Source organism: Primulina tabacum, chromosome 4, assembly GCF_025594145.1.
Source record: "Primulina tabacum isolate GXHZ01 chromosome 4, ASM2559414v2, whole genome shotgun sequence".
Lineage (NCBI taxonomy): Eukaryota > Viridiplantae > Streptophyta > Magnoliopsida > Lamiales > Gesneriaceae > Primulina > Primulina tabacum.
The window spans coordinates 41,041,893-41,068,967 of NC_134553.1; the positions used below are offsets into that span (position 1 = coordinate 41,041,893).

General features: G+C 36.6%; 3 protein-coding genes across 3 annotated transcripts; 1 reads left to right on the forward strand and 2 right to left on the reverse strand.

The window, feature by feature from the left end:
* Positions 1-3,890: 3,890 nt before the first annotated feature.
* Positions 3,891-5,815, reverse strand: LOC142541996 (uncharacterized). The gene is made up of 4 exons (XM_075648443.1): positions 5,582-5,815; positions 5,448-5,519; positions 4,272-5,347; positions 3,891-4,101 (listed from the first exon to the last, which is right to left on the reverse strand). Exons 1-4 carry the CDS (start codon positions 5,813-5,815, stop codon positions 3,891-3,893), a joined length of 1,593 nt encoding a protein of 530 aa, XP_075504558.1.
* Positions 5,816-17,134: 11,319 nt separating this feature from the next.
* LOC142541997 (uncharacterized) lies at positions 17,135-18,973 on the reverse strand. The gene is made up of 2 exons (XM_075648445.1): positions 18,085-18,973; positions 17,135-17,736 (listed from the first exon to the last, which is right to left on the reverse strand). Exons 1-2 carry the CDS (start codon positions 18,971-18,973, stop codon positions 17,135-17,137), a joined length of 1,491 nt encoding a protein of 496 aa, XP_075504560.1.
* Positions 18,974-21,061: 2,088 nt separating this feature from the next.
* LOC142543267 (late blight resistance protein R1-A-like) lies at positions 21,062-25,199 on the forward strand. The gene is made up of 2 exons (XM_075650420.1): positions 21,062-23,233; positions 24,893-25,199. The coding sequence occupies exon 1, from the start codon at positions 21,112-21,114 to the stop codon at positions 23,080-23,082; it is 1,971 nt and encodes a 656-aa protein (XP_075506535.1). The 5' UTR covers positions 21,062-21,111; the 3' UTR covers positions 23,083-23,233; positions 24,893-25,199.
* Positions 25,200-27,075: the final 1,876 nt, after the last annotated feature.

The following is a 27,075-nucleotide window of genomic DNA, read 5'->3' on the forward strand; positions in this document are numbered from 1 at the left end:
AAAAGTGACGGTAAATCGGAGTGTGGTTGAAGCTTTGGTGTTCAGTTGTCGGCGAGTTGCGGCGGCGGTGACTTTCCGTGAGAGGCGGCGGCGATAGGTGTTTTTAAGAGAGGGAGGCGGCGGCTGTGTTTGGAAGAATGAGGGTTCGTGTCTGTTTTTTTTAAATAAGGTCGCGCGCATATGCGCATCCTGAAGTGGCGCATATGTCAAGCTTTGTTGTCATATGGCGTATATGCGCATCCTTTGTGGTGCATATGCGCGAAGGTCTCTGCCTCGCATTTGGTCTTTCGCGCATATGCGCGTCCATGAGTGGCGCATATGCGCGGAACCTTCTATCTTCCGAGTGTAATTGACTTGTCAGCTCGCGCATATGCGCGTCCTGAGTGGCGCATATGCGCGGCACCTTCTGTCTTCCGAGCTGGGGTCTCGCGCATGTGCGCAAAAATAAGTCGCGCATATGCGCGAGGCACAATGTCCAGTAGCTTTTCGATTTTTTTTTAAATACCTGCAAAAATAAAAAAATTCAAATTAATACTTGAATAGAGAAAATTAAAATTAATAAACTAAGGAATTGAAATAAAATAATAAAAATAAAACGAATGCAAAAATAAATAAATGTGGGTTGCCTCCCACATAGCGCTTGGTTTATAGTCATCAGCCTGACTTTCTCCTGTCTACTTTGGTTCTCCAAGTGGAATGTTGTCCATGTGTCGCACTTCACTTCCAAAGTAATGCTTGACCCTCTGACCATTTACTTTAAATGTCTGACCATTGTTGCACTTCAACTCAATTGCACCATGTGGATACACTGTTTCCACTGTGAATGGTCCAAACCATCGTGATTTTAACTTCCCAGGAAACAACCTAAGTCGAGAATTGAACAATAACACTTGTTGTCCTGGTTCGAAGTTTCGTCGAAGAATCTGTTTGTCGTGCCATCTCTTGGTGTTTTCTTTGTATATCTTTGCATTCTCGTATGCATCATTCCTAAATTCCTCCATTTCATTAAGCTGCAGCAGTCGTTGCTCGCCAGATGCTCCCATGTAAAAATTCAGCTTTTCAAAGCCCAAAAGGCCCTGTGCTTCAGTTCCAAAGGTAGATGGCAAGCTTTCCCAAAGACAAACCTATAAGGTGACATCCCGATAGGTGTCTTGTATGCAGTCCTGTACGCCCATAACGCATCATCCAGTTTAATTGCCCAATCCTTCCGATTCGTCTTCACTGTTTTTTTCTAATATCTACTTAATTTCCGGGTTAGATATTTCTGCTTGTCCATTAGCTTGCAGGTGGTATGCCAGTGTCACCCTGTGCTTCACATCATACTTAGCCAACAGTGAGTTAAAAATTTTGTTATAGAAATGCGTACCTTCATCACTGATTATGGCTCTAGGCAGTTCCAAATCTTGTAAAGATATTCCTGTGGACAAACTTAACAACAACTCGAGCATCATTAGTACTGGTGGCAATTGCTTTCACCCATTTGGACACAATCAACAGCAAGTAAAATGTAAGATTGACCAAAAGAGAATGGGAATGGACCCATAAAGTTAATACCCCAGACATCAAAAAGTTCTATCTCCAAAATGTTTGTTAGTGGTAACTCATGGCGTCTAGAAATATTGCCAACTCTTTGGCATTTATCACACGACTTTACTAAAGTATAATTGTCTTTAAAAAAATTAGGCCAATAAAAACCTTACTGTAATACCTTGGCTGCTGTTCTAGATGCTCCAAAGTGTCCACCGTAGGGTGAGGAATGACACTGCTCTTGAATCGTACCCACTTCTTCCTCTGCTACACATCGTCTAATTATCTGATCAACGCATCTCTTGAACAAGAAAGGATCATCCCACAGATAAAACTTTGCATCATGAAGAAATTTCTTCTTTTGGTGATAAGTTAAATCTAGTGGTAATTCTCCTGCAGCAAGAAAATTAGCTATATCTACAAACCAAGGATGTGTAACATTTACCTTGAAGAGTTGTTCGTCTGGGAACGACTCATTGATCACTCCACCTTCAGTTCTTTCTTCCATCTCAAGGCGTGACAAGTGATCTGCCACCTGGTTCTCACAACCTTTCTTGTCTTTGACTTCATAGTCAAATTCTTGAAGTAGGAGTATCCATCGTATCAACCTGGGCTTTGCATCCTTTTTGGCAAACAAGTAACGAAGAGCTGCATGGTCAGTGAAAACAGTTACCTTGTTGCCAATGAGATATGTTCTGAACTTATCGAATGCAAACACCACTGCTAGCATCTGTTTCTCAGTAGTTTTGTAATTCTGTTGGGCTGCATTAAGTGTACGACTTGCATAGTAGATAGCCTTGAACATCTTGTCTCGCCTTTGTCCCAATGCTGCTCCCACAGCATAGTCGCTAGCGTCGCACATGAGCTCAAAGGGCTTCTTCCAATCAGGAACTATCATAATGGGTGCAGAAATCAGTGCTGTCTTGATTCTGTCAAATTCCTGCAAACAATCATCGTCAAAAATAAAAGTAGAATCTTTCTCTAACAAATTACATAAAGGTCTAGTAATTTTAGAGAAATCTTTAATATAACGATGATAGAACCCGGCATGTCCCAAGAAACTTCTGATCCTTTTCACATTCTTGGGTGGTGGGAGATTCTCAATTGCCACAACTTTGGCTCTGTCCACTTCTATTCCTTTAGCCGAAATCTTATGCCCAAGCACAATACCTTCTTGCACCATGAAGTGACATTTCTCCAATTCAACACTAAATTCTTCTCCCGACATCTCTGCAAAACAAGTGTTAGATTCTGCAAACAATGATCAAATGATGAACCAAAGACAGATATATCATCCATAAAAACTTCCATTATTTCCTCGATCATGTCAGAAAATATGACCATCATACACCTCTGAAATGTAGCAGGTGCATTGCAAAGACCAAATGGCATTCTCCTGAAAGCAAATGTAGCGTAGGGGCAAGTGAAGGTAGTTTTCTCTTGATCCTCCGGTGCTATGACAATTTGATTGTAACCTGAATAACCATCTAGAAAGCAATAATAATGATAACCACCTACTCTATCAAGCATCTGGTCAATAAAGGGAAGAGGGAAGTGATCTTTCCTAGTAGCATCATTCAATTTCCTGTAGTCTATACACACTCGCCAACCAGTCACTGGACGAGTTGAAATCAATTCGTTATTCTCATTTCTCACCACAGTTATACTCCCCTTCTTAGGCACTACTTGTACTGGTGGCACCCAAGAACTGTCAGATATAGCATAAATAACACAAGCATTTAACAATTTTAATACCTCATCTCTCACAACCTCTTTCATAGCTGGATTAAGCCTCCTCTGATGATCAAAATAGGGGGAATAGAACTCCTGCATCAAGATTTTATGCATACAAACAGTAGGGCTAATCCCCTTTATATCAGAAATTATCCATCCAAAGCAGATTTAAATTCTCGCAACACCCTCAACAACCTATCTTTCTCATCAATTGTAAGTGCAGAAGATATAATTACTGGATAGGACGAACTCTCATCTAAGAATGCATAGCACAAATGACTCGGTAATTCCTTCAATTCAGGAGATGATTTTGGTACCTTTTCACATGCGTCTTCAAGTAACTCTTTATGCTGAGCATCAATCTTTTCTTTAGGTAGCACATTAAGAGCAAGTAACTTCTCTCGCACATCCCAGTCCTCTTCACCCACTATGGAAGTTGATTCCAGTAAGCATCTCTCCAAGGAGTCTTTCGTCAACTTACCTGCACTCACTTGAGATACACATGAATCAATGATATCAATGCTATTACAAGTACTTACCTCATTTGATCCTCTGATGGTGTTGTAGATGTTGAACACCACTTCATCTCCACTTACTCTCAGTAGTGAGCTCGCCCTTGTGCACATCAATTAGGGCCTTTCCGGTGGCCAAGAATGGTCTTCAAAGATAAGCGGAGTCTCCTGGTCTGCTTCCATATCTAAAATGACAAAATCAGCAGGAAATATGAATTTTTCTACCTTTACCAGCACATCCTCTACTATCCCTCGTGGATAGGTAAGTGATCTGTCCGCCAGCTGCAAAGTAATAGTGCTAGGCTTCACCTCACCAAGCTCCAAGGTCCTGTAAATAGAAAAAGGAATTAAATTATTACTGGAACCTAAATCACATAAAGCCCTATTTACTCTAGAACCACCAATAACACAAGGAATAGTAAAACTCCCTAGATCTTTGAGTTTCTGTCTTCAGTTAGCTTTACAGTCTCAAATTCTTGAAGTTTCCTCTTCTTGGACATCACATCCTTGATGAACTTAGCATAATTGGGCATTTGCTCCAATGCATCGGCAAATGGGATGTTAATGTGTATTTTCTTGAAGATTTCCAGGAACTTCGCAAACTGATCATCTAACCCTTTCTTCCTGAACCTCTTTGGATATGGAAGATTCACCTTTGGTAAAGGCTGCTGTTTAAGTACTTTCTCTGATTCCTCTATTTTGTCATTTTCAAAACTTACACCCTTTTCATTATCTTTCTCAACAAGACTCTCTACATTCTCTTCAGCTGACTCTAGGTTTCCAATTTCCTTGCCACTCCTTAGTGTGACAGCTTTGCATTGCTCCCTAGGATTTACCTCTGTATTGCTTGGGAACTGTCCTCTATTCTGATCTTTCAATGCATTGGCTAGTTGCCCAATCTGTGTTTCCAGGGATTTCATCGTGGCACCCATGTTTCCCATGTGTGTCTCCATGCTATCAAGACGAGACTCAGTTCTCGTCATTCTTTTCCCAGACTCAGTCACAAACATCCCAACTAGATCCTCAAAAGACGGTTTTCCTTCCCCTTTCTGTGTATTGAACCCCGGTGAAGGATTCAGCACGTTCTTGTTGTTCGCATAAGAGAAATTCTCATGATTCCTTAAACCTGGATGATAAGTATTAGGGGGATGGTTATCTCGATATCCTCCATAGCCGCGATTGTTTTTGATGTACTGAGCTTTCTCCACAATAGGCTCTTCTTCGGCAGTCACCAGTGCTACATCAGACGTAGATTGGCCTGCTTTGTTCATCGCTGCAATCTGTGTGGTTAATGCCGAAACCTGTGCAGTAAGTGATGTGATCGGGTCTACGGCATACACTCCAGCAGGTTTCCTTGATCCAGATCTCTCACTCGGCCACTGGTAACTGTTAAGGGTCATTTGTTCAAGCAATTCATAAGCCTCATCAGGTGTTTTGGAGAAAATAGTACCTCCGACGGCTGCATCCACATTCCTTCTAGTTGGTTCATCCAAACCATTGTAAAATAACACAATCTGCACCAATTCTGCATATCCATAATTTGGACACTTCCTGAGTAATTCTTTGTATCTCTCCTAAGCCTCATATAACACCTCAAATTCTATCTGCCTGAAGTTGGTAATATCTATTTTCAGCTGAGCAGACTTGGCTGGAGGAAAATATTTTGATAGAAACTTCGTGACCAAATCTGCCCATGTAGTAATACTTCCCAGAGGTAGAGATTGGAGCCAACTCCTTGCTTGATCCCTAAGAGAAAACGGAAACAGACGCAATCAAATAATTTCATCAGAAACACCGTTAATTTTTACCGTATCTGTGATCTCTAGAAAAGTTCTTAGGTGAAGATGGGGATCTGCAGCGGCTGCTCCTCCAAATTGGTTCTGTTGAACCATGTTAATGAGTGCGGGTTTTAGCTCGAAGTTGTTAGTAGCAATGGTTCCGCGAGCTATTCCAGAGTAGTGAGCGTTGACGACTGGGCGGAAATTTTCTCGGATTGGCACCTCTCTTGGGAGCTCATTCTGATTATCTCTGTTTTCAGCCATTACTTTAATTTCGTCTCTCCTTGCTTTCCTTAATCTCCTGGCAGTTCTTTCGATTTCCGGATAAAAAATCAGCAAGTCGGGATTTTGATATCTTCGCATGCACTGCAAAAAAACAGAAAATATTATAGATTAACAAAATAAGTAAAATAAAATAAAGTCTAAATTAAAATCAAGTCTACTTCGTAATGATATCAATATGCAATTAAATACTTTACTCCCTGACAATGGCGCCAAAAACTTGTTGCGTGTTTTATTTTCACTACCGCAAGTGTACGATGCCAAGTTTTAGTACCGGTATGAGTACAGATATCGATCCCACGAAGAGTAATTATTTAAAATTGTATATTAAGTAAAAAACCATAATTGACGTAGTTCAACTTTATTTAGAAAAATCAAAGAGTTGGTTTATAATCAATTCAGATAAAATAACGAATTATGTAAATCTTATGCACACAGTCGAGATTCAGTGAGTAAAGCAATCTAGAGATATGATTTCGTCGAGTCTCCCCTATGCTATATTAAAATCGTCTAACATATTATTAATTTGCACCATATTTATTAACCAAGAACTCACAATATTTTTCATTCCCTTTTTCAAGTGATAAATAGAGTTGTATTACCTATTACCGATTTTAATATGTCTATTCAAAATCATGTAACACGTAATAAATGCAAACAAGGTTCTCTTATGGATTCGCCAAAGTTATACGTCTTTTGTACGTTATAAACATCTGACGATGTGATTTCCCCTGTCCTAATTTCAATCCCCTCTTTCGAGTGTTAGATCTCAATTATTAGATCAGTCGAATTATGACCAGTAATCCAAAAGCATTAAAGACAAGAAATCACAAATAAACACGATGAATTAATTCAATGAAAATTCAAAACGTCAATAACATAGGTTCGACCACGACTACGTCGATCTCTAGAAAATAAAACTAGTTCATTCTCAAATCTAGATCACAACAAAACCTGTTTGTAATCATTAAGACGTAAAAGTAAAGAACCGAATTAGAAAAGTGTTGAAAAGATATGAAAGTGCATCTCCGTGTTCGGATTAAGCGTCTTCAGTCTCCGTTCTTCGCGCTCCGTCTCCGTTGGCTCCCACTTTTTTCACTCCTCTTCTCTATGATATGTCGGCTGTTGCTTCAAAGATTTCGACTGACCTATTTAAGTCTGAACATCGCGCCGCGCGCAAATGCGCGACCAAGACTCGCGCATATGCGCGGGTCCTTCTGTGTGTTGGCTTTCTTCTTGCGCGCGCACATGCGCGCCCCTTGATCCGCGCATATGCGCAGAGTCTTCTGTTCTCGGTATCTGAATTTCCCTTGCGCGCGCATATGCGCGGAGTTTTCTGGATTGTTGCTTTCGACATGTCTCACGCGCATATGCGCGCCTCTGACTCACGCATATGCGCGGGTCATTCTGCCTTTTATGCTGGGCTGTGCTCACAACTCTTCTTCTAAGTGCCATTTTCCTTCCTTTTCAATCCATGTAGTAGCCTTACCTAGATTTCTGCAATCACACCAAAAATAACAAAAACGCATAATTTCGCCCAAGAAGACTAACAATATATATGAATTATAAGGGTAATTAAGTGAACAAAATGCACTTATCAAGTTTGCGGGGGAGATAAAGTCAGAGATATTGTCTTTGAAGAGGAATATGTAAATATTCCCACAGGTGTCATGGACATTGATCAGGATCATATTCCTCACCTTGACCAAGACACAATACATGAAGACAATATTAGAGATTCTCCCATTCCAGATGAACAAACTCAAGCACCTCCAGAACCTATGCCATTAAAGAGATCCAATAAAGAGTGGAGAAATGCAGTGCCAGATGATTACATTTTATTTCTTCAAGAACATGAGGCAGACATTGGATTGATGGAGGATGATCCTATTAACTTCCATCACGCCATGAAAAGTTCTAACTCTCAAAAGTGGAATGATGCCATGGATGAGGAGATAAAGTCCATGAAGGACAATGACGTATGGGATCTTGTCGCATTGCCTAAAGGTAGGGAGCCCATTGGTTGTAAATTCATATTTAAAATCAAAAGGGATTCGAAAGGGCAATGTAGAAAGATATAAGGCTCTTCTTGTTGCTAAAGGTTTTACACAGAAAGAAGGCATTGATTATAAAGAGACTTTCTCTTCGGTTTCTTCGAAAAACTTTTTAAGGATTATAATGGCTTTGGTGGTGCATTTCGATCTTGAGCTTCATCAGATAGATGTAAAGACTGAGTTTCTAAATGGTGACAATGATGAAATGATTTATATGGTGTAGCCAGAAAATTTTGTGTCCAAATACAAAAATAATATGGTTTGCAAATTAAAAAAATCCATCAATGGGATCAAGCAGGCATCTCGACAATGGTATTTCAAATTTCATCAAGTGATCATCTCGTTTGGTTTTGAGATGAATTTGGACGATGATTGTGTGTACCTTAAGTTCAGTAGGAGTAACCATATTTTTCTGATTTTATATGTTGATGACATTTTGCTCGCTAGCAACGATATAGATTTGTTGCATGACACCAAGAGATTTCTAGCTAAGAATTTTGAGATGAAAGATCTTGGAGATGCATCTTTTGTACTGGTTATTCTGATACATCGGGATCGTTCTCGAGTTATTCTTGGATTATCTCAGAAAGGTTATAACGAGAAAGTTCTCAAGAGATATGGGATGCCCCTGTGGCTAAGGGAGACAAATTTAGTCTCAAACAATGCCCAAAGAATGATTTTGAGGAAAAGAAAATGCAGAATATTCCCTATGCATCTGCAGTAGAGAGTCTGATGTATGCTCAGGTTTGTACACGTCCAGATATTGCGCACGTGACGGGAATGTTGGGACGATATTTAAGTAATCCAGGAGTAGAACATTGGAAAGCAGTCAAAAGGGTTTTACGGTACCTACAGAGAACAAAAAATTACATGCTCATATATCGGAGGTTGGATCAGCTTGAGATCATTGGGTATACTGACTCCGATTTTACTGGATGCCAAGATAGTATGAAATCTACGTCGGGCTACATCTATCTCCTTGTTGAAGGTGCCGTTTCCTAGAAGAGTGCTAAACAGTCACTTATAGTCTCCTCCACCGTGGCAGTCATTCAACCTTGTACGAAAAAAACTCTCTTTTTTTACTAAATTTTTCTCTCATCAAGACTATGAACTTATCATGTTCTAACACAAACGAGTTTCTTTGAATGTGTTTCTCCTCAAATCATCCTTTTTTGTAGTGTAAGAAAATTCAAAACTTATTATGTATACTGCACCTTCTTCGATATATATCCACCAATATCTCATAACATACTTTATTTATACAAGGTAATAAATGACCTTTTTTCCAAAATAATATAGATTTTTTAATTTGAGATATTGTTTCTTACCTTCATAGAATATTCCAAAATCCTACATATTTAAATTTAGCACTTAACTTCCCAATTAAATGTCCATACCGTTAATTATTGACACAAAAATCGACTTCTATATCTGAATATCAAAACTTATATAATTCTTATCTCAAATTTCTATAAATAATTTATTATCTTGGAGTCAAATATTTCATCTTAAGTCTGACTTAAGTCAACTTATCTCAATTAGGTACATTCCTAAAAACGTAAGTCAACTTATATCTGATAGGTACATTTCCAAAAATATATGTTAATGCAAATTGATTCCTTCTTATGTAATTCCATAAGATTTGACAACTAGTACAATTATCATATTGAACTGGATTTTTTTAAGAGATTTTTCAATAATGGAAAATCTAAAGATTTTGATATAGATAGAAAGCCCACGTCCTGTGGTTTAAGGAACAATCGGTGGAATTCTACGTAAAGGGATTGGAGATCCAAAAATGGCAAAAACACGATTTCGAAAGTGATGTCAAGATGAAGGGAACTTTCAATAAGAGTTTTACTTGTTGGACATAATCAAATCAGATTTGACTGGGCTTTTGCAAAGACTTTACTTCGTCAACTTTTGTCTATCAAAATCACATCGTGATTATGAACTGAAGGCTCTCATACCACTTAAGTTTCCCACCTCGAGACCGAGACGTAGTTGACATTCGTCATTGTTTAACAATTTCATTGAAAACAATAAGCCTCGTAGCAAATAGCCAAAAACAAGTCTAATTCATAAAATAATGATGTCGATCTTTATATATGTGAAATAGAATAATGCGGTGTTCTTACAAGGAAAAGCGCAAAATGCGGAAGCAAATAATCTATGAACATGAAATCAAGGACTTGGTCTTCATAACTATGGATTTTTTCACATCCCCAAAATTGATCTTGTTTCGTCTCTTCCACTTGTTCTTCATTATTATCTGGGGAGGGACATAAGGGGTGAACATTTTGGGGAACCTTCAGCAAGTGAGGGCCAATCGAATACCATAATAACAAGTTATACATATATATTTTTTTAAATTGATAATTTGTTAGAAACTAAATTCCGGCGTTTGACAAAATATGAATCAACTGAAAATACGAACCAACTGATAGAGTAAACTGAACTCAGCAACTGGACTTAATAACTGAAATCAACTGACTGATCAGTTGGAAACTGATCAACTGATATATTCAGCCGTATGCTAAGCACCCTTCAACTGAACATATCTCGGGAAAGAACAATCAACCGTCAAGAGACATAGAAGATTGCAACACCGCACTTCAATCAATACAGCTTAGAAAAACGCATTTCGGCGAAAGCAATTAAGACGCCGCATCACAATAAATGAAGCAAACAATGTCCAAGGAATAATCAAGTAGAAATCAACGGATACAAAGATTCAAATTCATCTCAAGTTACCGTTGGAGAAAATAAGCTTATAAATATGACAGAAGAACAGCTGAAGAGAAGAGAGAGTCAACACTATTCAAAAAGCTTGCTGTCACTCTGTCAAAATCTCAGCTCAATCTTACTTGATATATTCGTAGCAGTTAAGGCTACAATTTGAGCTCATTAGCAAATTGTAATAATCGTTGAAATTCGATAGTGCTCAGATCAGTTACGCACTGAGAACATTCTGTAATACTAAGAGTTTCAGTTTTTGGCAGTGTTAAGTCCAAACTGAAGTGGATCAGTACAATTCTTGTATTTGATCAAAGTCTTTTAGTGGATATCCTATCCTTGAGATAGAAGGGGTGACGTAGGAGTAATTAAATTCTTCGAACATCCAGAAACAACCCTTGCCTATTTTATTTCAGTTTCGGATTCTATCTTTCAGTCAGTTATTTTTCGCAACTACTTTAGTTTAACTGATTGTCATTGACCAACAAGATTCCGAGAATCAGTTTGTCACCAAACTGAACTCAAAATTCGAAAAGATCAGTTTTAATTGTGAGTGTTTATTCAACCCCACCTTCTAAACACTCTTGATACGTTAATCGATCCTATCATAATTTTTCAGAGCAGAAGTCGAAAACGGAATAGATAGAGTTCAGAACTTATCTCATATCAGACGATCAGACCATATCAAATAGAACAAAATATTAACATAACAAAATTTTATCAAATCAGAATCACATACTGAACGTAGATCTTATAATAATGATCAAGAACTATCCTTGATCTTGGGCTCCTTCTGAGGCCTTCTCCTGTAAATGAGCTCTCTCTTGGGTCTTTTCCCACATCCGAGCTCCCTATGGGCCTTTTCGCATGGAAAAGCTCTCTCTGAGGCCTTTTCTCTCACAGAATTTTCCAATGCTCCAATATTCGAATTATAACAAATAAAATTTTCAATTGGATCAAAAGAATCGGATCAAACGGATCAAATCGGAACAAAATGGATGGAACGGATCGGAACTTAGCATAAGATGCAAAAATATAGTATTGCATACGAAAACAAAACTTACAATAATTGATCGAATTTTAAATCATACATCATAATTTAAAACAACACATAAGCCCACTTACCGTAATTCAAAGATGTGGTACGGATTTTTCTTGAACTAGGGCGAATCGTGGCCGAATATAGGCAGCACTTTGAACAAAATTCGGACAGCACCTTGAGCAAGCTTTTGGACAATAGATTGTGTAGCACTTGGACGTGCCAAGATGCTGCACTAAATGCGTGATGCAGGCCTTTCTTCTTTTCTTGAGTTGGCTGAAATTATGAGTGATTTGGGAGGATTTTGTGCAAGGATTTGTGAAAGGGCATGCATGTATTTATAGGCTGAATTGTGGCACTTCAATGGGTGGTCTTGGCCGAAAACTTGATCCCCAAATAGTCAAAATTACATCCACAACCAAGAGTCACGTTGATTAACTCAAATGTCATTTCTTGCACAATAAATTTATCCAATCTTTTAGCTCGTCCCTTGGCTGCATTTTTTTATTTAGGTAATTAAAAAGGAGCTTCTTTGAGCTAAATTTTCGAGTTCATGAGCTAGAGGTTTGCACCCTTGAGTTGTCTCACTTTGATTCTTGCGAGCTTGCATCACCTCAGGCTTCAGTAAGCTGAATTGAGTACCTTTTAGCTGTAAAATCGAGCTCTATATAATTTCATATTATCAACACTCTTTTATCTAATGTTTTGTCCACAACATGCATTCCATCAAACTAAAAAAGAAATGTCATCTTAATCTCTCCCCTATATTGTAAGGGTATAATTTGACCAACACCAGCACACAGATGAAACGAACCATTTCAAGCCGTCCGCTTCGTCAACAACGCTGTTGAATTTATACGACAGGCGGGCATTGACAAACCGTAGTGGTAAACAAAAACCTGCTTGGCAATGTTGTGAGTTTCAAAAGAGGTTTGTAGAGTGGCAACGTTAGAAAGAAAGAAAAAATAAAGCCTCATATGTCTTTATATTCGATAAAAAATTTGTTGAAATATGCAGAACCGGATGGGCCATTCATATTGTGGGTGACAAAAAATTATAATTTGCTAGAAGATCGCTATTAAGATGCAAAAAAAAAAGTATTATTGAAATAAATAATAAATTACATATCGAACAAAAAAATATTATATTTAGAAACATATTAATTCTGAAAAGCCTTTGTTTTGATCTGACCGAGATATTAAAAAATACAAATCAATATGAAAAGACTTCTGATCAAGTCAACTGTGGTTATGTTAAACCAAAAATACAACGAATAGGTTTTTTGGTGAGACCGGGTCAACTCTAACGATATTCACAATAAAAAGTAATACTCTTAGCATAAAAAGTAATACTTTTTTCATTGATGACCCAAATAAAAGATCCGTCTCACAAAATACGATCCGTGAGACCGTCGCACACAAGTTTTTTGTCAAATACAAACCATTATGAAAAGAATTCTGATTAAGTCAACTATGGTTATGTTCAACCTTAAAATAATTTTGCACGATACGATGATGGCTCTATTACTATTATTTCGTGTTCTCTGCAGAAGTCAATTCAAGCTTCATAGATGGCTGGCGCTTATGCAGCTCTAATGTCTCTCATGCATACTTCACACCTGATCTTGAACCATCCCCGGCAATGGCTTCGTACACATACAAATCAGGTTGAATCCCTGCTTCAAAAGGTTCATTTCCTCCAAGAATTTCTCGAAAAATTTTCACACAGAGGCCACGAAGAAATGGCTGGATTGGAGAGTCAAGTTGCAGAGATGGCTTGTGCTGCGGAGGATATCATTGAGTCCCATGTACAGGATCAAATTCTAGCACAATCTACAGGTAAGAGCTCTACAAACTTTTCTGAAGATATGCAGAAACTTGTAGAAGAGATGGAGGATGTGATCAGGACCAAAGTGGTGAGGATAAAAGAGAATATTGACGGAGATCGGAAGTTTGTAGATTTTTCAATTGATGATTAACCGACGATTTCGGTTGGGAATAAATCTAGCAAGCGGACTAGGTCAAGTAATAGTATTTGGAGATGAGTCTAGGTATCGTACCCACAGAAATCGATGTTTAATTACTAGAATATGAATTATTTTTCCTAATTTAGGCTAATAAAGTTCAAATGATGGGAGATAGATTAATCAAAACTAAATTAAACAATTTAAATAAATTAACTAAAGCAAAAAAATCCAAATTATTAAATTAGACGAAAATTCAAATTATTTAAAAACGACTAAGGTGCACAACGATACCGAGACAACTTATAATCTACGTGTCAAATTCATATTCATTAAATTAATTATTTAATTCACGACGGAATTCCCAAAATTATTTATTAAACGATTCCTCGAATTAATAAATCTAATTAAATCTAAAAGTCCAATTATTCCTAACTTAATTTAATTAGATTCAACCGCATTAGATCGCTGTGAAATTTCAGTTTTTCAACCTAAAGTCGCACAATGAAATCGAATACTATTTCTAGTCAATTTAACCATGTGTTGATTGATGTGTGAAGCAAATATTAATCTATCGCCTTCCGGTTTTAGATTAACCAACAAATATTCAATTTAATTGGCCAGATTAAAAGAACACGTGATAAACGACATCAATCAATGAATAAAATAAATATTCTAGTTGAATTAAACTCAAAACATCAAAAAATAATATGTCTCGGCCCCTATCATGGCCTTAGTCTATAAAAATCTACTCCATAAACTTAAAATAAAATTCAAAAGCAGTGTTTAAATTCAATGAAGAGAACATAGTTAAGAAAGAAGGAAAGAATTCTCAATGATTTGTAGCGTGTGTGCGGAATTCCTCTTGCTTCTGCCCTTCCCTCTTCCTCCCTTATGTTCTTCTTCCGCGGTGATACTACTTCACAGTAGCTTCTGTTCCCCTCTCTTCCGCGGTCTTCTACGCTTCTTTCTTCCTGTGTCGGCTGCTTCTCTGTACGCTTTTCTTCCTTTTATTCTTCTAAATGGGCCTCTCCTTGTATTCTTCTTAAGCCCATCTCCTCTTAAACCTTGTAGATAATAAGATTGTAGATTTTATTTTCAAAGATTAGACTTCATCTTTATCAAGAACTTCAATAATATCAAGATAATAAAATAAAAATATTTTATTTCCTTTGAAGTCTTGTAAATTTATTTTATTTCCAAATTTAATCATTTTTCTCTTTTATTCAAATCTACAATTATTAATTCAATTAAGCACATAAATAGGGATAAAAATATTAGATAAGGGCAAATATTATTAAATCAAATCCCTAAAATCTTTTCAAGATTTGGCCTTATCAATCCCCCCCACACTTAGCCTTTGTTCGTCCTCGAGCAAATCAAAAGAATAAAAATATTATGAAGGAATATTCAATGATTCACCACACAAAATGACACAATCAGCACTTTTCAACATACCAAATTCCGTCACACTCAATCAAAAAATCACACTTCGAAGATCATAAAATTCACCTTCGTGGCAACTTTAAAACTCAAGCATTCACTAGAAAAGATCAAGATAATGAGACGTGTGTAGTGTGGAAGTCAAAACTCATATTCCTCAAAGGTGTTTTAGTTCAAGGAGTGCTCATATTTTCTGAATTTTCTTTTTTATATATATAAAGAAACTCTCCATAAGCTTGTCTTTCATATCTTTCTCCACTAAATGTTGGAGGAATATGACCCGATCAATAGGTCTTTTTAAGCTTATAACGTTAGACCACGGCTCACGGCTACAATAAAGGTAGGGAGATTCAAAATGAGAGAAAATAAACAATTTAATCATGCAGCGCACTCCTTCATCTCTTATCTTCCTTCCCTTATGGAATTTCATCATTCATCCACCTAACTTTTTCATCTTCCTTGTACTTTCATTCATATTCTCCCATATTATTTTTTTTCTCTTCCTCCAGTTTTTTTTTGATCTTCAACAACATTCCCTTTTAGGTTTTTCAATCACCACTTCATACAACTTTCATTCCTCCTCATTTTTCTTTTATATATATCTTTTCATCAATCCCTTTCTCATTCTTCATGATTTTTTCAAACTCCTCCAATTTTTCTTATCAATCAGCACATGAGAGTTATTGAAAATTTTAAAGCGCTAAAGAGTTTATTTCTCTCAAAATTAAGGTAGATGAATAGTGTATGAGCTAAAATTGGGTAGTTGATGTGGGATTTTGAAGGAATACGAATGGTGGCTAATTGTATGCCTTTGATACACTCCATTCGATTTATTAGGCTCAAAAGGGAATACTAGGGATATGAATGATGCATTGGGTAAGGCTCGAAAGGCTCAAACGGTCCAAAGATCGCCTAAATCATCCCTAAGTCATTCTCCTCCGTATTTTCGCCTCGAAAGATAATCAGACAAGTTCTAGATTGTTTCTTTTCTTTCTCTTTTTTTTCGATTTTTTTTTCATGAGCTCACCTTTTACCAATTCACGATTAATTCATATAAGTATGACCTAAAGTGCATAGATTATGTCTCAAAATATGATACAAAACTAGTTTGTGCTCAAATCATTCGGCTACAACTACAGCTCATCTCAATCAATTCTAGGTGTGATGTAATTTCTTGAGTGTTCAAAAATCTAGAAAGTCAATTAGTGTATCATGTAATCACTAGTACGGTTTCTCAAAGAATAACCAAAAAAAAAATTTTCATGCTCGAGGATTAATCATTGAAGCTCATGCTAAGTGTTGTTTAATAATTCCCGCCACACTTAAGATTTACACTGTCCTCAGTGTCATGCCATTCAAAAAGAATATAGAATTTGGATGTAGAATAGTAAGAGAACACTTCCCTGGCAGTGTGTTTTAATATCCATGGAGTACAACATGGGGATGGTAGAATTCCTCAGTGCTGGCAATCTCTTATTTCAACAGTTTAGCTTTTCCAGAGTCTACGTCATCTTACTTCATTCCAATATCCCTACACACACCAAAATCACAGAGGATTAAACTAACAAAATGAAAAAAAACTAATAAAATGAAACTAAATAAAATAAATCACTGGGTTGCCTCCCAGCAAGCGCTAAATTCATTGTCTAGAGCTTGACTACGGAGAAACATCCATCAAATAGTGGCTTCCGCCCATAGTAAATATCATACAATATTACATATGGGTCTTGATTATATGTGCCCTCAAGCTTGGCATGATATTGACATTGCACGCTCGTCGCTCCAACAACACTCGGCAAAGACTGATTATTATGGGAAGAACAATCTAATCTATGATAAAGCTCGTAGAGGATGTAATATTCTTGAGTTTGCGTTGATGGAAATAAATAATCTGTTGGTGGAATATATGTTAAGACCATGTATGAGTTCAAATCCTTCGACTTGTGTTCTTCTACATCCTCCAACTTCTCTTCTGTCTCATCTTCGCATAGGAGTTCCTCGAAGAATTCTTCTTCCTTCAAAAATAAATATTTTAAATGAGGAGGAAGTGGTTTGAGTTCGAGGAATTAGGGTTCTTCTATGGAAGGCTTAAGTGATTTTGGAATATGTCCAAGCTCCCCAATCTTCGAATTCACAGATCTTGGCAGAGGCTTTGATCCCTCCAAGTAGTTCATACATTCCTCCACCTCTTCTCTGTTGGATTCCGTGGACTTTGGGCTAACCAAAAGCTTTTTCAGTGGGTCTTCAATTAAAGTATCCTGCACAGTACACTCAACAATATCATCAATAGCATCTATTCTATAACAATCAGAAGATCCAGCAGGATATTTCATACTACGAAAGACATTAAAAGTTACCTTCTCATCGTTCAACCTCAAAACTAACTCACCTTTTTGCACATCTATTAGAGCTCTTCCAGTAGCTAAGAAAGGACGACCTAAAATTAGAGGGATCTCACGATCCTCCTCCATGTCTAGCACAACAAAGTCAACTGAAAATATAAATTTATCAACTTTAACCAAAACATCCTCTATAACCCCTTTAGGATATTTAATAGACCTATCAGCAAGTTCAAGGGAAATAGTGGTTGGTTTAACTTCTCCAATCCCCAATTTCTCAAAGCAGGAATAAGGCATAAGATTTATGCTAGCACCAAGATCACACAATGCTTTATTAAAATTAGAATTACCTATAGTGCAAGGAATGGAGAAACTACCTGGATCCTTAAGCTTTGGAGGTAATTTATTTTGCAAAATAGCTGAACATTCCTCAGAAAGCTTAACAGTTTCAAAATCAACAAGTTTCCTCTTTTTAGTCAAAATATCTTTCAAGAATTTAGCATAAGAAGACATTTGAGCCAAAGCCTCTACAAAAGGAATATTTATGTGCAATTTCTTAAAAACTTCAAGAAATTTTGAAAATTGTTGATCCAATTGTAGTTGCCTTGCTCTTTGAGGAACAGGAAGTGTATTAATATCAATATTATCATTAGAATCAAATTCCTTACCTTTCTTACCTGTCTTACGTGTAGTCTGAGTGTTCTGTTCCTTAGAATCTTTCATTTTTGGTTTCATTCCTCCATCATTCTTTGCCTCTATATCTGTAGAATTCTGCCTCTTTGGTTCCTCTTCCTCGGCCTTGATCACTGTACTCACTGCATTCACTTCTTTCGAATTTTTCTCAGTATCACTTGGTAGTGTTCCAAGGGGTCGATTTTCTAATTGATTGGCTATTTGACTCATTTGAGCATCCAACCTTCGTAAGATAGCATCATGATTCTGCAGTCTTGTCTCCATTCCCACAACATGTTTCATCATAAAATCCTCATAAATTGGTCTTTGATCTTCTTGTTTGAATCCTGGAGGTGCTGCAGATACCAATAATCCTTGTTGTCTCACTTGTTGAGGAATGGGCAGTGGAGGAATATGTGTTGGATTAAGGGAATTCTCCGTATTCTTCCAAGACAAATTAGGGTGATGCTTCCATCCTGGATTGTATGTGGAACTGTATGGATTTGATTGCTGTCTCCATTGATTCCCCACAAAATTCATTGCTTCTTCATAAAAAATGGGTTGTTCCTCGATGAATATTCCTTGGACCTGATTTGCTTGATTTGATTTCAGCTGAGAGAATTGATAGGCCAACCCATCAATCTTAGCAGTAAGTGCATTCAACACATCCATTTCAAGAACTCCGGCCTTCTTTTCTCGTTTAATATATGGCCAACCCGCACTATTTTCAGCCATATTTGAAATTATTTCAAGTGCAACTCGTGGAGTCTTCCTGTATAAGCTACCATTGGCTGCCGCATCTAGCATGGGACGCACGGAAGGATCAACTCCGTTATAGAAAATCTGAACTTGTTCAGATGAAGAGAAACCATGTTGAGGACACCTCCTCAACATCTTTCTAAATCTTCCTCAAGCTGTATGTAATGTCTCCCCATCCTTCTGGCGAAAAGATGAAATATCCATACGCAGTTGTGCTAGCTTGGTGGGTGGAAAATATTGATTCATGAACATTTCCACCAAACCATTCCATGTAGTAATAGAGCCAGCTAGTAGATCTCTAAGCCATTCTGCTGCTTCACCATGCAAAGAAAAAGGGAATAGTCTCAATCTTATGGCATCCGTGCTCACTCCATTGAATTTGATTGTGTCACAGAAAGATAGAAATCCCTCCAGACGTGCATTAGGATCCTCGGTCTGTGATCCTCCAAATCTCACTTGATATTGTATCATTTGAATGATGGATGGTTTCAACTCAAAATTATTTGCTTCCACAGTAGGGCGAGTGATGCTAGAACCATAACCTCCAGTAGTTTGTCTAGTAAGATCATAGACAATGCGATCATCTTCCTCATTGTCCATTACTTCCATCCCTGCTGTTTCAACTTTCTCCTCTTGTTTTAATTGTTCTTCCAAGTCAAAGTCTGAGGATTTCTCCCTTTGTGCTCTACGTCTCCGTCGAAAAGTATTCTCAATCTCTGGATCAAATAGCTCTAATTTTGTGTCTCCTCTAGCACGGCTCATGCACAGTAAGATAATCCCTGAAAATAAATAAACAAACTTTAAACGTACGAATATGCGTAAAATCAAAAAAATTAAATAAAAACCTAATCTCAAGAAAATAATAAATCCTAATATTAAACAATTCAATCCCCGGCAGCGGCGCCAAAAACTTGACCGACGATTTCGGTTGGGAATAAATCTAGCAAGCGGACTAGGTCAAGTAATAGTATTTGGAGATGAGTCCAGGTATCGTACCCACAAAGATCGATGTTTAATTACTAGAATAAGAATTATTTTTCCTAATTTAGGCTAATAAAGTTCAAATGATGGGAGATAGATTAATCAAAACTAAATTAAACAATTTAAATAAATTAAATAAAGCAAAAAAATCCAAATTATTAAATTAGACGAAAATTCAAATTATTTAAAAATGACTAAGGAGCACACAACGATACCGAGACAACTTATAATCTACGTGTCAAATTCATATTCATTAAATTAATTATTTAATTCACGACGGAATTCTCAAAATTATTTATTAAACGATTCCTCGAATTAATAAACCTAATTAAATCTAACAGTCCAGTTATTCCTAACTGAATTTAATTAGATTCAACCGCATTAGATCGCTGTGAAATTCCAGTTTTTCAACCTAAAGTCGCACACTGAAATCGAATACTATTTCTAGTCAATTTAACCATGTGTTGATTGATGTGTGAAGCAAATATTAATCTATCGCCTTCCGGTTTTAGATTAACCAACAAATATTCAATTTAATTGGCCAGATTAAAAGAACACGTGATAAACGACATCAATCAATTAATAAAATAAATATTCTAGTTGAATTAAACTCAAAACATCAAAAAATAATATGTCTCGGCCCCTATCATGGCCTTAGTCTATAAAAATCTACTCCATAAACTTAAAATAAAATTCAAAAGCAGTGTTTAAATTCAATGAAGAGAACATAGTTAAGAAAGAAGGAAAGAATTCTCAATGATTTGTAGCGTGTGTGCGGAATTCCTCTTGCTTCTGTCCTTCACTCTTCCTCCCTTATGTTCTTCTTCCGCGGTGATACTACTTCACAGTAGCTTCTGTTCCCCTCTCTTCCGCGGTCTTCTACGCTTCTTTCTTCATGTGTCGGCTGCTTCTCTGTACGCTTTTCTTCATTTTATTCTTCTAAATGGGCCTCTCCTTGTATTATTTTTAAGTACATCTCCACTTAAACCTTGTAGATAATAAGATTTTAGATTTTATTTTCAAATATTAGACTTCATCTTTATCAAGAACTTCAATAATATCAAGATAATAAAATAAAAATATTTTATTTCCTTTGAAGTCTTGTAAATTTATTTTATTTCCAAATTTAATCATTTTTCTCTTTTATTCTAATGTACAATTATTAATTCAATTAAGCACATAAATAAAGATAAAAATATTAGATAACAAATCCCTAAAATCTTTTCAGGATTTGGCCGCCAAGTTTAGCTTCCAACGACCTGGTGGGTTCCGATAGCAAGTTGGTTGAAATAATGGAGAGCCTCACAGGAGACCAGTCAAATCGCAAAATCGTAGCAATTGTTGGCATGGGAGGAATTGGTAAGACGGCTCTGGCTAAAGAAGTCTATGATAAACCATTCATTGCACATTACTTTGATCTCCGTGCTTGGGCTACGATATCTCAAAACCATAGTGCACAAGAAATTATTTCACAAATATTGTTAGGATTTGGTCTAAGCAAACAAGAGATTGCTCAAATCCGTAATGAGTTGGGTGTAAGATTATACAAACTCTTGTTTGGCAAGAGGTACTTGATCGTGATCGATGATTTGTGGAGCACCGAGGCGTGGAATAAGATGCATGCATTCTTTCCCGATAATGATAATGGAATTCGAATTATGATAACAACAAGGTTATTAAATGTATCCAGAGAGTTGAACACTTTATGCACCTTTGAAATGGAACTTTTATCTTATCACCATAGTTGGGTGTTATTGCGTGATAAGGTTTTTGGGAAAGAAAGTTGCCCTTCTGAACTCGAAGAATTAGGAATGGGCATTGCCCAGAGATGTGGAGGACTTCCTCTAGCGATTGTGACGATCAGCGGACTTCTTGCTAAGTCTAACAAGACACGAGGGGTCTGGAAAGATGTTTCAGAAAATTTGAGCTCTGTCATGAATTCAGATGATGCCAATGGGCAATGCCAAAAGATATTGTATTTGAGTTACAATAACTTGCCCATTCATTTGAAACCATGCTTCCTTTACATGGTCACCGTTCCCTTCGATTCAGAATTTTCGATAGCTGATCTCACCAGCATGTGGATTGCAGAGGGTATTTTAAAACCTGTAAGAGATAAAAGTTTAGAAGAGGTGGCGAATGAGTACATAACAGACCTGGCTGATAGAAACCTCATTTTCCTGCGTCAAGAGCCTCATGGAAGAGAGTGTGGTATGCATGATCTCTTGAAGGACCTATGCCTGAAGGAAGCTCAAAAAGAGAAGTTTGTTTGGGTCATTGGGGAACGCAACCCAGATGTTCCTCCAAATATAGAATCCAGATGCCGTCGCCTCTGTTTCGGACGACCACTCAAGAAATTCACTCAATCTGGCACTCAAGTCATCAATTTATTCAAACCAGCATCACTAACCCGTTCCGTGATGGTCGAATTTGGTGGGAAAATATCGCTGGCTTCAAGTTCAAGATTGTTGAGGTTGTTGCATGTGACAGATGTACAACTTTACCTGAAAGATGAAGAAGTTATGCAGCTTGTAAACCTACGGATATTGGCTATCATATGTGTAGGTTTAGGGAAAGCATGGAGACTTCCGTCTTCGATATCCCGATTTTGGAGCCTACAGACCTTAAAGATTATCGACTACTCATATGAACCAATGTCTCTACCATCAGGAATCTGGGACTTGCCATATCTCAGGGAAATCTGTTGCACCGCAGTTGTTTTACCCGACCCTCCTTGTTCTCAAAACGACAAGCACAATTCTCCTGTTTTAGAAAATCTACAGACTCTCAACACTATTTTTAATTTCAGGTGTACAAAGGAGGTTCTTAAAAGAGTTCCAAATCTAAAGGATTTAAGACTTGTGTACGAAGTTCTACGCCAAGGAGTGCAATGGTCCGACTTCTGCCTTCACAATCTTGTCTACTTCGATAAACTCGAAATACTAGTGTTGTATTCAATGTGCAGGGTTTCATTGAAATACCTCACCTTTCCACTTTCTCTCAAAGATTTGACTCTAGTTGGCTGTTACCTACCTTGGGATAATATGAAAATTGTAGGTTCGTTGCCTAATCTTGAGAAACTTCAGCTACAAGACTGCGCATTTGAAGAAAAGACTTGGTGTCCAGTAGAAGGGGAATTTGTAGGATTGAAACTGCTGAATTTTGCTGAGATTGACTTGATATTCTGGAGAGCAGACAAGGAACATTATCCAATCCTTGAGCACCTGGTTCTTCGAAATCTAAACTTGAAGGAAGTTCGGTGAACACCCAACGCTTCGAAAAGTTGAACTCTATGATTGTAGTGATTCTACCACCACTTGGGCAAAGCAAATACAGGAGGAACAAGAAAGATCTGGAAATGAGGGTCTTCAAGTCATAGTAGATGTTCTATAAGAGGACGATTGCACTCACGAGGTTAGCTCCAGCCTCCAGCAGTCATGCCTACTAACAAGATAATTTCAAAACCAGAAACTCTCAATTAATTAAAATGAAGATCTCGTTATTGAACCCCCTCTCTAGTTTAGGATGGCAGATGAATCAAAGAAAGTCTTAGGAACTCAAAGAATAAACAGAAAGAGTTAAGATTTCAGTGCTAGTGAGTTGCGTTCGATTTGCTAACTATTTTCAAATCCTTCAATATATCTGTTTTAAGATATTACAACGATTTTGGACAGAAGCTATTGAGGATAACAAAGTAGTACTAGTGAACTGGAAATAAACAAGTCTAGCATGCATGTATAGAATGATAGTTACTGAATTATGGGTAGTCCTTGAGTTATTAATAAGTAAATTGAATCAAGAAAAGCTAAGTATGATCTTAAACCCTTAACCTATAACGGAATATAAGTTGTAATGCATCTGTATAACTCTAAATCTGCTTTATTTTTTTAGCTGAGATCATCACAATTACACTATTGTAGAACAGTTTTAGATGTTGGTGCTAATATGCTCATGCTTAAACTCGATTTCTTACTATTCGACATTCATAATTCTAAAGTATGTGGAGAGTACTTGTTATTTATCTGGACATTTTATTGATCTATAGTGCTAGTTTCTGGTGCTTTTAACGCATAAAATCTCAGCTCGTAGTAGCTGCGTGCGTAAATAGAACGGAGTTCAGAATGTGCCGACATTCATGGTTAGTAACGACCATGGTAATGTGACTTTGGATATTGGTAACATGGGTTAGTGAAGATTATAAATTACGTGAGAGATGTAAGGAAATGAGCCGAGGTTATTGAGTATATTAGCCTAGAATGAAATAAATAGGGGTTGATTTGAAGAGTTCTAAACCAGAAATTTTCAAAATGGAATAAGCTATAGTTGTTGAGGCTGTAAAATGCGTTGTTGATAGCACTGTGGGAGTCCGATAATTGGCTAAGGCTTGATTCAGGTGGGGCTGGAATGAGACTCAACAACAAAAACACTCTCATTTTTATTATTATTATTTAACCGTGGAACCCACAGCCGCTATATTGAATGTATTCTAGGTAAACCCACAGAGCAGCACAGTAGCTTGCAAATCAAAGCTGACCAGGTAAATCACATCGGACAAGTCTTATATAGTAGGGTCAAATGAGAAGATAAAGACATGGCATAATTGAACTCATGACCTCTCGGTAAGTGTCTGTCGTACCTTACCAACTCAACTAACTCTTGTGGGAAGAACAAATTTATTATTGCTTTAAACACAGTACTTGAATATCTCATTCCACGAGTCAATAGTTCATGCTTATTCATGTGTTACTGAAATATGATTTTCGGAATGGTATATTATTTCGATCGATCATGGAACTAAGAATCCTTGGAACAAGAGAGTTCAAATTACTTGTAGGGAATGTCATGTATTTCTTAACATGCTTTGAACGGTATGCGGATCCTCTTTTTTATTGTGCATGGCATTGAGTATCATTTTGTTGTGTATTGTATGGAAATTAAGTGGGCATGGAATCCGTACAGGTTAAGTATATCGAAATGATGTTCTCGTAATAGTTAATATTTTTGTTATGAAATTTCTCATTATATTCACTTCAGACATGTTTAATTGATACACTTTTGTTTTTTTTGTTATAGGATTTTTTTATGGTTTTGGAACAAATTTGAGCTAAAAGTGATTTTTATCACATTTTAAGTTGTCAAGACGAAGCTGTGAAAGATGAACAAAACAGAAAAAGTTCTGGAACAAAGCATGACCACGCCTCGTGAGTGAGTGCTTTGCAACTAGCTGCCTTGTGACTGCATATAGAGCTCGAAAATTATGATGAAAATGTCATATTTTAGGAGTCTTAATTGTGGTATTTTATTCATTAAAAACTTTTGTGGTGTTTTAGGTGCATCTAATGTTTATTTGTTACCTCTCTCTTTTGTGTCCTGGATACTTCCAATGCAAGTCTAAGAAAAATTTATGTTTTCTTTGTGTGCAATTTATTTTGCATTCTCACTATTGCATTATGAATATTTGCTATTGATAATGAATCGAAATGATAAGTGTAAGGGGTCTAGCACACATACCATTTTTCTTTGGTGGGTTTTGAACCTATAAGCAATCATTATATCATGCTCTGTTTTTTTGATTTTGTGTTGGTCATGCATTATTGATTTTTCAAGAACTTGCATTGTTATACATTTCTTTGTTAACACCTTGGGGTGGATTAGGTGTATAAAAAAATAATAATGGCATTAGAATCAAACCATTTTATTTCATATCATTTTTTGAGTCTACCCTGATTCATAGACTTCTAGTGAGCCAAGTTCGAGCCTGAATATTTTCCTTGGAAATTAACCACATTACAAGCCATGATAATTTCTTTTCGTTGGTTATTCCTCTCTTTGAACCTTGAATTGAAGAATCATATAAAATTTTCATTTGTAGCATCACTTTGATCCAAGACTGCAAATTGCGATGATTTTGTTATTCAAACTCTAAGTTTTGTAATCTTCTTCTATACCTCTGGTACAAAAAAGAGAGCGACAAAAAGAAGAAAAAAGAAAAAACCGGGAATAAAGAAGAAAATGACGAGATAAATAGAAGAAACACACAAACCATCATTCTATGATGTCATAATGAGATTGAAATACCCTTTAGATGTTGTCTGGATGCGTTTTTTGTGGAAATTTTTATATGATTTCTTCGATTCCAAAAACATGTTGTCACATTTCTTTTATCATACCTTACCTCTAGCCGCTCTACAACCCATGTACAGCTCTTTTTGATTGTACGTTTTAATCCATTTATTCGAGGAAGAATATGATATATTTGCAAGCTTATGGTAAAAAATTTCGGTGTTTTGGAATGAGAGCTCTTTGATACATACTCTGGACACGTATGATTGTAATGAACGAATCAAGTGAGTGGTTGTTAGACTCCATGCATTTTAATTTATGTACATTTTGATGGAAGTTATTTTTCATGATGTTGATATGTGATATGCTCAACATTCAGCTTGCTTTCCATGTACGAAAAATTTTACGGATAAGTAGAGGAAGCAGAAGAAGGATAAAGAGTTCAGATAATGAATTGAATTATTTTATGTTTGAGGACAAGTATGATTTAGGTGTGAGAGATTTTGATAAGATCGTAATAGTTCGTATTTTTGTTATCAAATTTCTAATTGTTCTACCTTCCGACATATTTAATTGATATATTTTGTTGTAGAATGAAGTTTTATGGTCTTTGAGCAAATTTGGACTAAAAATGTGATTTCTTTTATCACATTTGAAGTTACCAAAATGAAGCTGAAAGATGGACAAAAACATAAGAAGCCCTAAAATAAAGCGTGGCCACAACTTTTGACTGCTTCGCGGCTGCCTTGTAACTATATATAGAGCTCGAAAATTATGATAAAAATTTCATATTTTAGGATTCGTAATTGTGAGATTTAATTCATTAAAGAATTTTGGAGAGATAAGTATATTATTGAGATAAGGAAGGATTTGATAGAGTTTTATTCCATAAAAACTCTTGTTTCTTTATTGGTCAACCTAATATCTTTTTAGTATTATTAGGTTTTATTCTAGTTTTTGGATTTATCTCGAGACTTCTCTCTTCTTCTTGTTTTCTGTTCAACATGAAACACAAGGAGATATAAGAATTTTTCTCTTCTCAAGAACTTTAGGCTAAGTTTTTATTTTAGATTCAAGTGATTTCTACTATTTCAAATTTATGACTATGAGGTTTTTGCACTATAATTCAATATTTTTGTTTTGTTCAACTATTTGTTGGTTTATGATTTATTTTTATGAAAATTGTATGTTGA